The sequence below is a fragment of the Ursus arctos genome, unplaced genomic scaffold (assembly GCF_023065955.2).
Source record: "Ursus arctos isolate Adak ecotype North America unplaced genomic scaffold, UrsArc2.0 scaffold_6, whole genome shotgun sequence".
Lineage (NCBI taxonomy): Eukaryota > Metazoa > Chordata > Mammalia > Carnivora > Ursidae > Ursus > Ursus arctos.
Window position 1 is genome coordinate 19,291,687 of NW_026623078.1, and position 12,516 is coordinate 19,304,202.

Below are 12,516 nucleotides of genomic sequence, written 5' to 3' on the forward strand. Positions count from 1 at the left end.
AAGTTCTTAAAAGCTACCTTAGTACATAATCCCCTTGGCTTTTCACCTTTTTGGGGTCACTAGGATGTACCTAGAATGACCGCACTCAGTGGCACTTTACTTCGTCTGATCTGTAGGGAAATTGGATAGGAGATTTTACTAACGATTTTCAAATTTCTTTAAAAAGGAAAAGGTTTTAAAATCTTCCCTGGAAAACAAAATACAAGTGTTGCCTAAAATAAAGATGTCCCCAAAAGATAAAAACATCTGTTTTATGCTATTTATTAATCAAAGTCAATGTAATCTCTAATGCTAAATAATAATTTAGAACTGTTCTCATAGGGTCGAGTGATAAAGGGGTCCTATAAGTTTCATGCCATCATCACTACATTTGAGATGATTTTGACGGATTGTCCTGAGCTGCGGAATATTCCATGGCGCTGTGTAGTCATTGATGAAGCCCACAGGCTGAAGAATAGGAACTGCAAGCTGCTGGAGGGGCTCAAGATGATGGACTTGGTCAGTGATCATATTGATGATTCCATTGAACCCGAACAGAATCGGTCCTGACTCAGTGTTCCCGCTGCTCTGCATGTGACTGATGCCCACGTAGGGTGTTTGCAAAGCCTGTCAAATACGGTGCTATAACCTCCTGAGCTTTTAGTGCCTCAAATGTTGCTGCTGTTCTTGATTCTCATATTGTTGGCTGGTGTCTGGGCATGATTTTATGACAGTAGGGTATAGTCAGGATATTTTCACTGAAATGAGTTTCAGATATTTGCTTTTCCCTTTTGTTAATTGATGCTGCCATTTCATAAACTGGTGGGCCAGGCTTTGGCCCAGTGATGATAATGAAGTTGTATTCCAGGGCTCAACGGTTTTGGCACACTGGATCCAGTAGGACTTGTAGATGCAAGTTCTTTGTATGGGTTAATACCTGGAATTGGTCAAGTTCACACAGACACTTAGAAGTGTGGAGCAGGACAAGACCTTGAATTTGATGTGGAGTTTTACACCACACTGTCTGCTTCCTAAGAGGTGGTCAGGTTTTTCTGATTAGGTTTTTCTAGATTGTTTTCACTAGGAGTGTTATGGGATAATGTAGAGGTGGTAGGATTTGATTGATTTTCTGTTCCATGCTTCTGTGTGTTTGGTTTCCTAGCAGAAATTATTACATGACTTCAGTCATCCTCAGACCTCTTTGTTCTCTGTAGTTTGCAAGGTGGGTTTTGATCACTTGTTTTCATTTTTAATGTACATTTTAAAAGCGATGTTACTGTCATTCAGTATGTCTTGGATGTTTTGCTGAGTTTTTAAAAAGTGCAAAAGATTTTTAAAATCTCTTTGATTTTGACTTCTGTAGATTAATTTGATCTCTTGTTAATTGAGAGTTTGAGATGGGAAGACATTCTATACGTTCATGGCTATAAATTTTTTTTACTGAAGACTGGTACTACCAAAAAGAACACTTAAAAGCTTTCTGTTGCAGCTGGTTCTTTGAAGCAATTTCTTTTATTCATTAGCCAGCGATTCTTTTAATTAAAAACAAACAAAATCTAGTTTTGTTTAAAGGGAAAAGGTCTGACTGAGTTATCCTATTTAAGGATGGGATTTCCCATCCTAAGACCTTTCTCAAATCAGTTTATATTATTTGGTGACCAATCCACAAAAGAAAGGAGAACGTGTAGAAACAGTGACTAGTCGTGAAGCCATAGCTGAGTGTGCAGAAGAGAGGAACCCCACAACTGTATCTGGTCTCTGCAGGTAGCACTTGAGCAGGCAATGTGAGTGTTCATGAGATACTGAGTGGGAACCCATCTTCACAATGGTCCACAGAAAAGACAGACTACCATTTTTCTGAAGGCTTAGTCACCTGAGCTTATCTGAGTTGTTTCCTGTTATTAGTTTGTGTACTCCCAGGCAGTCAATTCTTACTGCAAAACAGTCCTCCATTGGTGCGTTCGGATGAGTTAAATGCTGTCCACATCCTGCGGTCTAATTGTCATCGGAAGACGTGAAACGATTTTCTGTTGTTTATAGTAACACTTCATTAATAGATTAGAATCTCTTATCCAGATAATTTTTCTGTTACATACTGCAGTGTTCCCTAACCTTTTTTCACATAATGGCACATCTGGAAAGGGGTAGTATTCTGTGTGTACCACGACAGTATGTCATAGTGGGGCAGGCTGAGAATGCTGCCCACTGCCATAGGTGACCAGCCCTGGGATCCTGACTCCCAGCCCTGCTGGCTGCCTCAAGGACTTGCATGCCTGTAACTCATTCTCGGCTCATCCACTGGGAATCTCTGAGAAGCAGATGAACAAAGGAATTGTTTTTCTGATGTTCAAGAATCTTAATCTTAGAAGAGATGTTTTCAAGATGAAACACAGTACCATTGTTTAGAATTAGAATGCAGTTGTATTTGTCTAATTCTGAACAACTCATTGGTTGGCCTTTAAATCCTTACTGACACTAAACACCATGAGAACTTACACACTAGCCAGTTTTTATGCTGCTTTCCTGGAATAGGTCACAGTGAAAGTAACGATCAGTACATTAATCCAGCTGCAGAGCAGGTCAGAGGGAATGCTGCACTAGGCTCAGTTAGGACGAAGGTGCACTTGCTGACGATCGTGTTCCAAGTGCATTTGCAGAAAGAGAAGACCAGTGAGCGTCTCCAGCTCTCCCCTCACGAAGGAAATGCTTGTGAAGATGATTCATAGAGGGACATTCATGGTCTTCACCATCCTCCGCAGGAGCTCTGGAAAGCAAAGCCATCTCCTTGTCCCTCGGTGACAAGGAGGGGATTCTCTGGGGGTGGTAGTAGCTCTTCATTGATTCTGTCATCTCGTCTTTCATTGTCAGGAGGCCTCACGCAAATTAAAGAGTCTGCTGAAATGAAAGTAAATGGTCATCGCTCCAGCAGAGCTAAAAAGAACGGGAATGTTTTCAAGCCAAAAGCAGATTTGCTGACATAGTTGAGCTTGGAGGTGATAAGCCTGCTAGCCTTAGTCTCTCACAGGACGTTCTGTGACACTCTGTGTATTAATCACATGTTATTTCACAGTTACTTTCAAATGGAAACCTGGTTTGATTCCACTGCTCATATGTAACCTTACAAAAATGTCATGTGTGTAACCGTTTGGGATAACTGGCTTTAAACAGCCCTTGAGGGAAAGCAGCATAAAAAAGGAGTCCCTCTCAGGGCGCCTGGGTGGCTCAGTTGGTTGTGTCTGACTCTTGATCTCTGCTCAGGTCTTAATCTCAGAATTGTGAGTTTAAGTCCCGTGTTCAACTTAAAAAAAAAAAAGAGTCCCTTTCCTTTTTTCAAATATATTTATTTTGAAATGAGTAAGTTGAAAGGCTTTTTCTGAATTATTTGTTTAGAGGTTAAGGATTTAGCTCAATCATAAGGGATAGAAGAAAACTGGGAGACAATCTTTAGTATCAATATAGCTCTTTCCTGAGTCTGTGACAGTTTAAAAAATTCCTGTATAAAGGTAATTCAGAACCGAAGTATGTCAGGGACTGTGGCCCATGTTACCCACCAGTATGGTTAAATATTAGATATATATATTTTTTTTTTTTTGAGAGACATGTAGGGGAGAGGGTGACTCTCAAGCAGACTCCACACCCAGTGTAGAGCCCAGCGCAGGCCTCGATCTCACAACTCTGAGATCATGACCTGAGCCAAAACCAAGAGTCAGGCTGAGGGGCGCCTGGGTAGCGCAGTCGTTAAGCGTCTGCCTTCGGCTCAGGGCATGATCCCGGCATTCCGGGATCGAGCCCCCACATCAGGCTCCTCCGCTGGGAGCCTGCTTCTTCCTCTCCCACTCCCCCTGCTTGTGTTCCCTCTCTCGCTGGCTGTCTCTCTGTCACATAAATAAATAAAATCTTTAAAAAAGAAAAAAAAAAAAGAGTCAGGCTGAGCCACCCAGGCTCCCCTATATTAGAAAATCTTGAACTGATTTGCAAACTCCTTACTCTATGAATTTAATGAGTCTGAAGATGATGGTAATCTGTGTATCTTCCTGAGAGACATCTTTATTCAAAAGGGAGAAAAGAAGAAAAGCAAATTGAACTGCTTTACCTTACTTTCAAAGAGCTTCATTGACATATAAGACATGGTGAATGTTACAAAAATTAGCATGTCCTTAACCCTAGTTATACCATTTATCTGGTGTTTACTGAGCATATACTCTCTGCTTGGCAACCAACTCTTTTCAGATTTCACATTAAGTCAGAATAATTGCTTTTGAACCTACTAGAAGGTAGGGTCACTTTCTGAAGTAGTTTTATTCGCTGTACTATTTCAGATGGCCAAACAAAATGTTAAATCATAAGGCCCTTAAGATTAATAAACTCACCATCATTGAAACTGAGAAGTAGCCCCTCTATGTTGGATCTGTAAAATACAAAGACAAGGGTACAGATGCATAAGGAAGGCTGGAGCAAGAGCTCGTAAACAGGAAGAATTAGTTTAAAGAAACAACCTAACTTGGTTCAAAGAAACAAAGTTAGAAATAGCATCTGCTTTAAAAAAAAAAAAAAAAGTGATTGTGGTATTTAAAACCAAGCTGACCTCTTCGCTAGTTTGAAATTTTTGCAGAACAAAATAGTTTTTCATATGCTGTTGCATGTAGAAGAACTTCTTTTGTCTCTAAAGTGAGTCATGCAGGAAGCAGATGGGGAGAAGAGAGCGCTGTTCCTGTAGAGAACAGAAAGAAGCATGTGAGCTTTCTCTGAGTCTAGGGATTTTAGGAAAAAAACTTCGGTGGAGAAAAAAGCATTGGGTCTCAGGAGACTTGCAAAGCCATGGCACAAAAATGTTGACCTAAGAACCCCAGGAAGAAATGAAATGGCATGACATGTTTACGGGGTCTGCCACGTTCTAGAGGGCCCGCACCACGTGTTGTCTGAAGCAGGGCCCATGTTTTTCTTGTGTCTCTGCCTTTGCCCCCTACCTTTACGTATGGTGGGTGCTGAGTTAGCATTAATGAGACATATGGAAATGGATACCTAGAGAGCAGCTTTGGTTTTATTTATTTATTTATTTATTTAAGATTTTATTTATTAGCGTGTGCATGGACGTGCACACATGCGACAAAGGGGGAGGGAGATGGGGAGACTTTCAAGCAGACTCTGCACTAAGCGCAGAGTCCGTCCGGGCCCCAGTCCCACGTTCCCTGAGCACACGACCCGAGCTGAAACCAAGAGTTGGAGACTCGACCCACTGAGCTACCCAGGCACCCCAGGAGAGAGGCTTTAATTTTAGGAAACTGTTTCTGTTACGACTTGCTCAGTTGCTCTCCTTGTGTCCTATAGGAACACAAAGTGCTGCTGACGGGGACCCCACTACAGAACACTGTGGAAGAGCTCTTCAGCTTGCTTCATTTCTTGGAACCAAGTCGCTTCCCTTCAGAAACCACCTTTATGCAAGAATTTGGTGATCTGAAAACAGAAGAACAGGTACTTATCACGTCTACTCTGTACTTTAGTCATGTAATTGAAGATTAACCCATGAAATGGCGCAAAGCATTGCTATTTAGCTATTTAAAAATGTAAATTATATCTTTTTTCTCGCGTAGTACTTAAGTGAGCTTTTTATCTCCTTTCCTTGGGCATTCCGAGTCTTCATTATGGAAGTTTTCTTGTTTTTTTGGTCTGTTTGCCCTCATGAAGGCTGTTGAGATTTGTTGGGAGAGGTTACTTAACCTGTTTGTGTAATTTTCAGAGACTGCTGTGCTGTTCAGGTCGATGATTTTGCTTTGTCTACCTTTTTTTTTTTTTTTTTTTTTTTAAGATTTTATTTATTAGAGGAGAGGGAGAAGCAGGCTCCCCGCTGAGCAGGAAGCCTGATTCGGGGCTCTATCCCAGGACCCTGGGATCATGACCTGACCCGAAGGCAGACGCCAAGCCGGCTGAGCCACCCAGGCGTCCCTGCTGTGTATACTTCTAAGCACAGTGTCAGAAGCCATGGGAACTTGTAGTTATTTGCCACCTAGAGTTTTGGGATTCTAGTCTTATTTTTTAGCTATGTATACTTGGTCACATTGCTTACTTTTCTGAGTCTGCATACTTTCATTTAAACTACTGCACAGGATTTCTGTGAGAAATAAATGAGGTATTGTGTGCGAAAAGCAGTTGATTATTGAATACCAAGAGTTATGTGGGTATTTATTATTATACTGTTTTTGAAACAGATATGGAGCTATGCTTGCAGTCTTGGTCGTTATGTCCGCCCCTCCACACTTTACTGTCTAACCTCTTAGTTTAGTTCAGAGTGAAGTCTGTTTTGTTTTGGTTTTTGCTTTCTTAAGATAACAGCTATCTTGTGTGCTGTATATCCTATTGCCAGTCAACAGAAACGAGAACCAGAGAGTGACGTCTCTGCTTGCTTGTTGCTGCAGGGAATAGGTAACTCCTGGCCTACTCATTCTATTAGCTCTTTCCAGAAGGGAAGGGAACTGAAGCATAGCTCTCCCGTGACATCACCTCTTCCCTCTTCCTCATCATCCCTGTGGCTTAAGACAAACAGAAGGGAAAGCTGAAAAAATAAGTTGGGTTCTTTTCTGCTGTGTGCTTGTCAGGCCTTCTGGCTGTTCGGGCTCCTGGGCAGCTGAAATAGGCCATTTAATGCAGACTCATTCAACCTTCATGCACTTCTGTCATGAAAGCTGAGAGGTCAGTGCCTTCATACCCTACTGGGCTTTGACAAATGAAAACCAATGGTAAATGAATACGATAATCCTGATTTTTCACGTTAGAATATGTTTTAATGTGCAAGCGAATCACGATACCAGTATTTATTTAAGGTCCTTTTTTAGGTGCAAAAACTCCAGGCGATTCTAAAGCCAATGATGTTGCGACGTCTCAAGGAGGATGTGGAAAAGAACTTGGCCCCCAAAGAAGAAACTATTATTGAAGTTGAGCTAACAAACATTCAGAAGAAATATTACCGAGCCATCCTTGAGAAGAATTTCACATTTCTCTCCAAAGGTGGTGGTCAAGCTAACGTACCTAACCTTTTAAACACTATGATGGAATTACGGAAGTGCTGCAATCATCCATACCTTATTAACGGTAAGCCTGTGCACCAGTCAGCATGTTTAAATGACTCCAGAAGTTCTTTTCTCCCTCCCGACGGAGGATTTGGTGGTTTGTGGTCATTACTGGGTCCTGTCATCCTAACGTGGGTTTCGCCAGCTTGCTGTTCTTCGTGACGCCTCCATCCGTGCTGGCTGCAGGCGAGCGACATTGCCCCTGCTGATCCCTGCCACCGGACCTCAGCTCGCCGTTCTCATACTGCCCTGCCTCTGTTTTCCACCCCTCAGAAGGAGGTGTTGGTGCTCATGCCTAAAAATCATCAAAAGTGCTAACAGTTAAAGAGAGATTAGCTTCAATTGAGACTTTCTTGCTCTGTGTGTGTGTGTGTGTGTGTGTGTGTGTGTGTGTGTGTGTAAATCAGAGAAGTTAAAGAGGAACTGGTGAGAGAAGGCAGCTGGCAGCTGTCTGGAGACTTTGGTAAGAGAATTTCAGTCTAGAGACCTCCAGGACCTATTCCCTAAGAAGGGGAGATCATTTTAAAACTTTGATAACAGTTTGTTTCTGTTACTGTTATGGTCTTCCTGTTTTCTTAACTAAATTGACAGTGTCATGTAACTGATTTGAGTAAAAACCTGTATTATGTACTTCCGAAAATCATTAAATTGATAAGTATCACGTGCCTGGGCTGTGTGGGACACTCTGGAGGGTACGGGAGCCTTCAGGCTTGTCAGGGCTGGAGACAAGAGAAGCCACAGAGAGAGCGATGGCATTGAGACAGGCATACGGGGGTAGGACGGAGTTTGCCAGTCAGGGTCAGAAAAAGGAAGGGCATTTAGGCTGATGTCATAACATGAGCAAAGACAGAGAGACAGGAAAACAAAGGGGAACTTACCCAAAGTGTAAAGTCCTTGTCAGAAACAGTGGGGCAGTGAACGTCAGGCACATACTAGGACCTTGCTGTGGGAAGCCTTAAAGGCCAGGCCATGGGATTTTTGGATTTCGTCTGCAGACAGTGGAGAACCATGGCTAGTGTTTGAGCTGAGAAATGATTCGGGATGATTGATCTGGCAACATCGTATAAAACAGATGGGAGGAAGCAGGAAAGACATATAAGCAGAAAGTCCTGCTTGGATGCTCTTGCTGCCTGCTGTCCTGGCCAGAGTTCATATGGGTAAAAGAAAGGTGATGGCTGGCCAAGTTGGGGTGTTTGTGCACTATATTTAATGGGCCAGCAATGCAGTTAGGTTTCTTTCCAGGGGAGTAGGAACAAAGCTTGGTGTTGTCTTTATCACAACCCACGAAGTTCAAGGGCAGCTAATTTAAAGAATTCCTGATTCCTGCCCCCACCCACCCCCCCCCCCCCGTTCCTGACTGACACACCTCTCAGCTACCTCAGACCCACAAGTTCCTATTATTAGATGACAGAGGGGTCCACACCTGTAAGACCGCCTCATTGTAGCCCCTGAGATCATTGCTGTGGCACGACATCGATGAGTTTCCTTCTACAACTTCGTGCTTTTTAGCTTTGTCTTCCAAAGAGGGTATTGTGCATGATGATTATAAGTTTACTGCGGCCAGCCTACTAATCACCATGGGTTGAAGAGCCTGTAAGGCCATACGGGGAGTGTCAACCAGCCTGTTCTGGAGTTGGGGAGCTGGAGTTGGGGCTTAGGGTGACTGGTGGTATGAGTAAAGTGCAGGTGCTTGTGTGACACACGCACGCTCTTGCATTTAATATCTGCTCAAAAGAAAGTGAGGAGTAGTAGCCTCCAAGGGGGAAGCGAGGGCAGTCACAAAAGAGCTGAAATGCTGCCAGCAGGATGCGTGCGAGAGGGTTTTCCTCAGGGGTGGCTGTCACATACCCGCTTGCAGCTCCGTCAGGTTTGCCTTGTCTGCTTACGTGCCAGTGACATGCACTGAACATTTCGAGGGAGGAGTCGTGTGTCCCGTCGCGTCCCCCCCCCCCCCCCGCCACCCCCAACACAGCTGGTGGGTCCCTTCCTTGGCTGATCGCTCTTCAGGGTCATCTTCTATACTTCATGGTTCACCAGGAGTCTCTCGGGACTTGTAAGAGTTGGGTCTGTGGCATTGTCCTAATTGCGCACACCTTGGGGTCGGCGTTTCTGTCCCTGCAGTTCATGAGGTATCTGTTAAGCAGGTGTCTTTATATGCCTTCATGTTGAGAAGTTGTAGTTAAAAAAGATACCTGCACACACACCCCCACATGCACATTAGGCATTAGAACTGCCCATCACTCAGTGTGGATGTTGGGCCTCCCGGAGGTTGCTCCACGGCCGCACCGCGCATTCTCATCCACAGTCTGAGCAGAAAGCATACTGAAGTGCTGCTAACCCTGCACACGTGCATGGAGCTGATGCAAGGACGTGTTCAGTGTGGCCGTTTAAACTGACATTTGTATGGGTGGTGGCAAAGCCAAGCAGCCCTGGTCAAGCTAAAGTTCAATTCAGGAAAGCATGACGCTTCTGTAACTGCGAAGTAGAAGCAACTGTACGTGTAAGTTGGTAACATACAGTAATAGAAGCAAAGCAGAAGGAAGAAAATTAGGAATGACGGTGGAACACAAGCCAAGTAATACTTTAAATGTGGGTTAATGCCTTAAGGGCTTAGCACAGTGTTTGGGGTGCGCTGTGAGCACTTGGTAAGTGTTGCTTTACTCTCTCCGATAAGCGGGTAAGTGGGGAATGTAAATGCAGTTCCTGTTACTGGCCCAAGCTTCAATAGAATGGGATGTCCAGTGTTAGGTTCCCTGTGTGAGAGTACAAATGATGTTGAAAACTTGGTCAGGGTCCCCTAATGGTTATGAGTGACCCAGGAGACATTTGTTGTCATTGTTGGGGGTCGGAGGAGTGTAGAGAAAAGTGGGCAGAAAGAAAATCAGCCGAAGCTTACATGATGGAATGAATTTCAGATACAAAACTAACTTTTTTTCTGGTAATCTGCAAAAGAAAATAATTTCTTGTTTGTGGCTGGATGACATTGGCTAGATAATAACTTCTCGTTATAGCTAGCTAACATTGCAGTTCCTGTCCTCACAGTGACCATCTGTTTAAGGGAGAAGACTTCCACGCTCGTTTCAAGTTATCTTTGACACCACACACACACATTTTGAAATGGAGCATGAACAGTAATTAGGGCAGTGTCAACAAAGTATTTTGGCTTATCATAACCTATTTCCAGTTAATTTTCAGACTGATATTTACAAATCTAACATCAAGGTAAATAATTGGTAAACTTGGACACTTTGGCTGTGACATCAGAAGGCAGAAATTGCTTTCCTCCAGCACCTTCCCTGAACTTCTTTCCTTCAATCTGGCCATAATAAGTATAGTGCTAGAAGAATCATATAGGAAATATGTTTGCTGATTTTTTTTAAAACTGGCTGCCACTTTAAGAACCTTGAATTTGTAACAGAGCTGGATTGATTAATTCAGCAGTAGCTTTTGTCAGGTAAGAACAAATGTGTTTTAATTTGGACGATTCTTTATACGATGAGAAATTATTAGTAGCAATCAAAAAGCAAAGTTACTTTCCTCATCTCTGAATAAATTTAAAATGAAAAAATTTCTCTGCTAATTTGAGAAATTATTTGTGTTTTTAGTTTTTTGCTGAAATTATTCAAACGTTGGATATTTATCTTGTCAAAATCATTATTTCATTTTTGAAGACCATTCATTGGCCCTTAGCTTGTTTTAAACTAATATACTGTATTTTGATTCTGAGTTATAATTTTCATATAGACAAAAAATACCCAAATATCAGGAGTAAAATCTATTTCTGAATTGTAAAAAAACTTTTACTGTATCGCACAAGAACAAACTTTTTAAGAAGACCTAATGTAATACATAGACTTAAGTCTGTTTCCTCTATTTCCTGAGGGCCTTCTTGTCCTGAATCCAGAACCTAGATGTCTAAATTTCATGTTTTGAAAAATATTATTTGGGTTTATTCAAGAACATTCTTTATTCAAGAACATTCCTGCTAATGCTCTTCAACAGCATTTTGTTTTTCCCTTTTCCTGGTTAAAACCTTTCCCCTTTTTCCCACTTAGAGAAGAGTCCTGAGCATTAGCCTCTTACTCCTGTGGAAAAGGTAGTGAGGGACTAGCGATTCTGTCCCAGCTGGCATTTAGGGCCGGGCCCCCTTCCTCACAAGTAACAGTGTGCTTTGCAGAGGCCATAGTGCCTGGGTGAGGACATTAAGTGACTTTAATCCTTTGTCAGTAAGATTCTTTGCTGATTAATAATTAACAAGCCGTATTTCTGCATATGTGACCATGCCATAACTTAATTTGCACAGGTGCCCTTCGAGTGGAAATAGGACAGCACTTTTCTTGCTTCCGCCGCTGCTTGTGGAAGTTCTGTCCTAGAGGCTTTGGGGTCTAACTCACCTACCCTTTAAGGCCCCTTTGAGATTTATGCATACTCATCCCGTTTATTGTTAGTTCACACACTTGTTTGAAACCGTTGGTAAGAAGAATAGTTTACACTTTCTGGCACAGCTGAAAGCTGGGAACCAATCCCATTAGGTGGATTTGTTTGTTTGTATTTTCTCAAGAATAGGTGACCCTACCCCCCATCCTTAGGGAGAGGCGCTGAGCATAGCAGCTCTGGCCTGATTAACTCCGAAGATGGGAGGAGGCCAGACTGGTGTCGGCTAATTCTAGCTAAGCCACCTAAGCAGTTGAAGGGAGCTTAGCCTGTGTGTGTTTGGAGGTTGCCGGGGAGGGGGGCGGGGGTGTAAGCACTTCTTTCCTGACGTCATTCTCTTGAGGCTTCTCTGATGCACCCGAGTCTTTGAGCAAGCGGAAATCTGCGCGAGACTAGGAGAAAAAGAGGGCTGGGCGTAGAAGCCTTTTGTGAGATAAGGTGGTTTGCTGCTGTTTTTTAAATGCTTGAAAAGCTTTGGCTACTTCAAGATAGAGTTGTTGTACCTCATGAAGCTATTAGTTGAGAATGATTATTGGAGGGAGACAGAGATTGCAACAGAAGATGTCGTTCAGAACCCCTAAAAATCCCTAAAAATTATCCAGAGAAAAGAATTCCCTTTTGTTGCCCTCCTTTGGGCTGTATTTACATGCAGTTATCTACGAAAACTACTGCCCTGACACTGTGGTTATTAGAACTCTATTCCCTTGTTTCTTAGCTTCAGAACAGATTTTGTTGTTTGTGTTTATATTCAGCTAGTAAACAGTTCTTCATTTCTTTAGCAATTTAGGTTCCAAATTTTCTGTAGGTATCTGGCCCTTGGCTTGTTTCTGCCACTTCTGGCTTGACAGTCTGTTGTTGAAATTCAGTTTCTACAGACAGCAAACATTTGTTTGTTGGAAAATGTGGTTTTTTTCCCCCCAAATGTTTAAATGTGTTGTGCTTAAAACTTTGATCCCTTTTATACTTCCATGGTTTTGTGTTAGACCTGACTTTCCGGAAGTGGACGGATTCATATTCATAAACATGAATGTGGCGCTCT

The 12,516-nt window shown here is 42.6% G+C and overlaps 1 protein-coding gene across 3 annotated transcripts in view; it reads left to right on the top strand.

Annotated features, from left to right (window-relative positions):
* CHD7 (chromodomain helicase DNA binding protein 7) overlaps nt 1-12,516 on the top strand; it is a 189,096-nt gene that overhangs the window by 141,837 nt on the left and 34,743 nt on the right. For all 3 annotated transcript variants that reach the window (XM_026516429.4, XM_026516431.4, XM_057307689.1), the window contains 3 exons: nt 322-498; nt 5,308-5,451; nt 6,810-7,065. In XM_026516429.4, the coding sequence (XP_026372214.1) occupies nt 322-498; nt 5,308-5,451; nt 6,810-7,065 (577 nt within the window). The remainder of the gene's footprint in view (nt 1-321; nt 499-5,307; nt 5,452-6,809; nt 7,066-12,516) is intronic.